General features: G+C 39.0%; 1 protein-coding gene across 1 annotated transcript; it reads right to left on the bottom strand.

The window, feature by feature from the left end:
- Positions 1-511: 511 nt before the first annotated feature.
- lox (lysyl oxidase) lies at positions 512-4,145 on the bottom strand. The gene is made up of 6 exons (XM_087794920.1): positions 3,626-4,145; positions 1,696-1,804; positions 1,438-1,569; positions 1,210-1,366; positions 1,055-1,150; positions 512-631 (listed from the first exon to the last, which is right to left on the bottom strand). The coding sequence occupies exons 1-6, from the start codon at positions 4,143-4,145 to the stop codon at positions 512-514; spliced, it is 1,134 nt and encodes a 377-aa protein (XP_087651046.1).
- Between the last annotated feature and the right edge of the window lie 1,130 nt (positions 4,146-5,275).

Raw genomic sequence — 5,275 nt, 5'->3', positions numbered from 1 at the left:
AAGAAGGTTGTGGGCTCCAAACCTGCTTTAAAACTTCCAGATAAAAATACATAAAAGCAACCAGACATCGTTTAAGAAAACTTTATTCTTGCAGCATAAAAGAAAAAAAATAATACACAGTTAATCAATACCTGGGATTTGTTTTATGTTTCTACAGAAAACTGAAACACATCAATTTAAATTATATATATATTTTTAAACAATAAAACAGAAAACTCAAGTATATTAAGAATTATGATAAGAATGTAAGTTCTCTAATTCCACCTCCTTCTCACAAAAATATACACAGAGAAAATGTATATTTACTTGAATCAATGCTTAGTTTTTTGGGGTGATGAAAATACTGGATTACTGAAACTGTAAATTGAATAAAAACGTCCATTCCATGTGTGATCTTCTCCACACATTCAACCTCATTTTCTGAAAAAGATAAGATTCAAACATTTAGTTGTTTAAGGGAAATTCTCGAGATAAACAAACACAGCAGCTGTGATTCAAAAAATATAAAATCTCACGAGGTGGTGATGCATCCTGAGACGTGAGCAGCGTTCCCGGTGTAGTGAACGTCGCAGCGGACAACGTTGTTGTCGTAGTCGGACTCTGGAACCTGCTTCTTCGGGTTCACCGTCACCTGATGGATCAAATGTTACCAGTGGATGAAATCTACGTTGAGTATTTATACTGGAAATCAAACAATTTCAAGTTAATTTGAGGCGTTTATATTTAGTTTAGTTGTTGTATTATTGATAAAAATAAAAAAAAGGTTTATAAAATTGACAAATACTTTGACACCTCTTTGTTAAGAAAATTAGCCTTAGTTTACCTAATGGGAGGGCCGGTCTGGTCTATCAGCCCTCATCATATGAATGGATGCTTTTTACCAGGTAGAAAAAAAGACTAAATACAATAAATAAAACCTATTAATTAGACAAAAAAAAAACTATAGGTGATGATATCAAGTATAAAGAAAGAACATGTTGTGTTTGGGGAGTGTCTCAATAAAATGATGGTTGAGTCCGTTAAAGAATCGTTAAAGGAAGAGAGAAAGTGAAACCTTGAGGATGTATTTTCCCGGAGAGACGTCGGTGATGTCGATCCACTGACAGTCAATGTCGGCGTTGTAGGTGTCGTAGCAGCCGGGACTCAAACCCTGCACATTCACAAACTGATCAGCAGGCAAATCCCTCTGAGCACCTGTGAGCTCCTCACCTGCGTGTGTGCTGTGCAGGCGTACCGCCGGTAGTAGCCGCTGTCGCAGGACGTGTCCTCCAGGCAGAAGCTGGCCTTGTGACCCTCAGCCACGGGTTTCTGAGTCTCGACGTCCAGCAGCTCGTAGACGCTGAACTCGTCCATGCTGTGGAAGTGACTGTGGGAAGATGAAACTTTAGTTGGGTTTGTTGAGACCAGAATCCCCCAAAACAAGGTCTGTGGACCTACTTGTGGCAGCTGTGCCACTCCCAGGAGTATCTAGGTTTGCTGGGCATGAAGTCTGCGGTGCCCTGGTTCTTCACCCGCTGGGGGAACCGCAACAGAACCCGGGTGTCATAATCCCGGGCGTAAGTGGCAGAACTACAAGAGCAAGTGATGAGCAGTGATTTAAAATGTTCATAAAACATTATTCTTATATATACAGAATTTAAATTTAGTCTCAGTCGGCATTAAAAGCTAAATTATGATAAAACGTGTAACTCTTACGAGGCGAGGCAGTTTTCCTCTGCGGCGCAGCGAAGACTGTACATGGGGAGTCGTTGGATGTAGGTGGAGACCTGGATGTAGTTCGGGTCTGGAACCAGATCTGGAAGACCTGAAGGAAAGATAGTTACATCTTTATTGTGCTAGAAAAACTGTTTAGTGGAGAGTTGACCACGTTGGCGTGTCGGAAAGTGTGTGACAAGTATGACTTTAACGCCTTATCTGTTGCCCTGTTCACATCTTCTTTAATGGATTTCCAATCATTTCTGTTATTCGAGGTTTCAGGAGCTGATTATTTCACTTTCTGAGATGAGGCGGCTCATCTTGTCCTGGACTAGATGATAATCTAACCTGGAAACCTATTGGATGCAGAGGTAAAGTTCTTTATTTTGTCTTTTCCGGTTCCAACTTGGATAGAAGCTCAACTCTGAGGCCATTGTTGATAGCAAATAGAGTGTGAAATAAAAAATAAAAACTCCCACTAGATCTCAATTTCACCCATTCATTTTTCACCGATGATGGAAAATGACCTGATAAATAAGCCAAAAAAAGGAAAAGAAGTCAGAATAAAATTTAGGGTCTGATAACGATTTCCGAGGTTATCTGTCTTATCATTACATTAAGGTGTCGTCTGTGAGGTACTCGGTTTTGGTCAAATGGGGTCAACATTCAAGTGAGTATAGTTTAAATCTAAACAAATCAGTGACATAACAGGTAAAACACACACTATAACATGTATAATAATCACATTTTTAAGCAATACAACAATATAAAAACACATCTAAACATATGAATCAATAAAAAGTTTGTTTATTATTTGAAAGTAAACTGGAGTCGAACATATGTGGGTTCTCAAATAACTGTGGGAAAGTTAACAAGGCTGTGAAACCTGTTACAGTTTTTTTCACTGTAAACTCTCACTCTCATCTTTGATTTTAAAAAGTTCACTTTACACTGAGTCCATCAGGAGGACAGCAGAATTGAGAATAACAAAATATTCATATTATTATAATATTTTAGGACATTTTGATAATAAAAGCGAAAGTATCTTGACATTCTGTTCTATGTTAATCTTTCTATCCTTTGTCTTTGTTATTTTTCTTTGATCTATGTTCTTTATCTTTATCTTTAGACTTAGATTGTATCATCTCGTTCTTTCTCTTTATTTCTCTTTGTTCTTATTCTATTTTGATTATTTTATGAGAAATTGCTGTATTTGCTGTGGATCATTTGGAAAAAAAAAAAAAAATCCCGAAGGAAACCTCCTGAGGGATCAATAAAGTTCTACCTTACCTAACCTAAACATAATATATAGTATAATATTTTGGCATCTTAAGTTAAGTATTGATTGTAACTCTGGTGTACATTTTCTTCCAACTAACAAAAATAACCAACCCAAAGAAGCACCTGGTGAACATGTGAATTTTGTATGTTTTTAGTTTATTTTTTTAAAGAATAAGTTGGATTTTACAGTTTTTTTCACTGTAAACTTTCACCCTCATCTTTGATTTCAACAAGTTCACTTTACACCGAGTCCAATAGGAGGACAGAAAAATTGAGAATAACAAAATATCAACAAAATGTTAATGTTATTAATTATATTTTAAGGACAGTTTGATAATAAAGTAAAATCTTTTGGTCTCTTAAATGAATGCTTTTACCACTGACGTATATTTTCTTCCAACTAACGAAAATAACCAACCTAAAGAAGCAATATACCCCTTGTGAACATGTGACTTCACTTTTTATTTATTTATTTACAGAATAAGTTTGCATTTTGAACTCGACCTAAAGACCAATTAGTGAATTCAGTAATTTACTATTCAATTTGGCACGTTTTTGTCTTCAGTACAAGCTTAAAGGAGAAACTATTCACATAAAACAATGGACCCAAAATGAAGAATAAATCAAGTTTCTCCAGAAGAACTCTCACCGTTCTGATGGTAGCTGGTTCCGTACCCGTGTCGGTAGTGCGCATAGGCTCTGGGTCTGTAGTAGGAGTTGTAATAGTTGTAGTACGGGTAGTAGTTGGAAGCCTTGTACGGGTTGTACGGATCGTCGCCCACCATCACGTCCTCCCGGTTCACCGGCGCGGACCCTCCGTCGGTACGAACCGGTGGATGCTGAGGCCGCGTCATGGCGCGTAATTGCGCGACGCCGCTGGATGCGGGAACGCGCAAGGATGCTCGGGGACCCGCGGAGGAGGATGTTCTGTTACCACCGCCCAGGACCAGCACCTGGTTTCCACGCCGCGACGACCCGGTGGGTCTCCTGGCGGACGGCCGGTACTGAGCTCCTCCGCCCAGGATGCTGTACACCTTCCCGTTGTGTTGCCATGTCAACCCGCGCCGGTGCGCGTCCGCGTCCGGAGCCGCCGCCGCGTCCAAGACGCCGCAGAGGAAGCAGAAATGCGCGAGAGACAGTAGCAGAGCGTCGAATGAGAATTCTCTCATGATGAAAAAGTTTGTTGTCTACATCTGTGTTCACAGAAACACGATGTGAGGTGATGAAGAACAAGCAGCTCGCAGGAGGAGGAGGAGGAGCCCAGGAGCAGAACACCTCACCCCAGGAGTGGTAAAAAGAAAAACTCACAACCAGGGCCAGACCTGGACCTCTCGGGGCTCCAAGGAATATACTTGGTGGAAAACTGCCAGGCATGCCTAGTAAATTCTTTACTTTTACTTTATTCCTTTCAACATATTATGTGTTACATGAATTACCTCTATTGTGTTCTTATGATAATCTGGCTCCTAAAATACAAAAATAAGTAAGTAAGTAATTTTTATTTGTATAGCGCTTTTCCAGACCAGGGTCACAAAGCGCTTAAACAATCAAAACAATATTCAATAAAGTATATACTTTAAAGATCAAGATAAAACTGATAACACAACAGGAGTTCCAGAAAATCAAGGAAAAGCCTGAACAAATAAAAACGTCTTAAGATGTTTCTTAAAGGAGTCAGTAGATCCATCAAGCGCAAAGAGAGAGAGGAAGATTGTTCCAAAGCTTAGGAGCAACAGTCTGGAAGGATTTCTCTCCTCTGGTCCTGAACCGTGTGCGAGGAACCATCAGTAGATTCTGATCCACAGACCTCAGAGCCCGAGCTGGGGTGTAAGGCTGGATCAGATCAAATAAGAACTAGAACCTCTTAGCAACTTCTATAGATTAACTAAACACATAAACAACTCTTACAAAAAAAGAAAGAATTGAATTGAAAGACCTTTTAGAATTAAAAAAATGGAAATTTTGAATAACATAATTTAACTGCCATCCAATTTACAACAATATTTGTACATTCTCTCTCACAAGATAAAAAAAAGAAAACGAATGTACTCGTAATAACAATTTCCTAAACAAGTAATAAACCAACTAAATCAATTAGGTGTTACAGGTGAGCAATTATTCATCTATTCTGTGCTCAAAATGAATCTTAAAATCCAAAGACTGGCCCTGAACATGATTTTGTCAAATGTTCAAAACATTTATTTTTTAAACAGTCGATTTACTGTTGAAAAATGTCGTGAAACTTTCTCTTCTGAGTGTCTTTTGTTCGGTTTTACTGCAGGAGCGGCGGGCCCCTCCC

This window comes from Callionymus lyra, chromosome 1 (assembly GCF_982586985.1).
Source record: "Callionymus lyra chromosome 1, fCalLyr1.hap1.1, whole genome shotgun sequence".
In the NCBI taxonomy this organism is placed as follows: Eukaryota; Metazoa; Chordata; class Actinopteri; order Syngnathiformes; family Callionymidae; genus Callionymus; species Callionymus lyra.
This window is presented reverse-complemented; position numbering and strand designations above follow the sequence as displayed.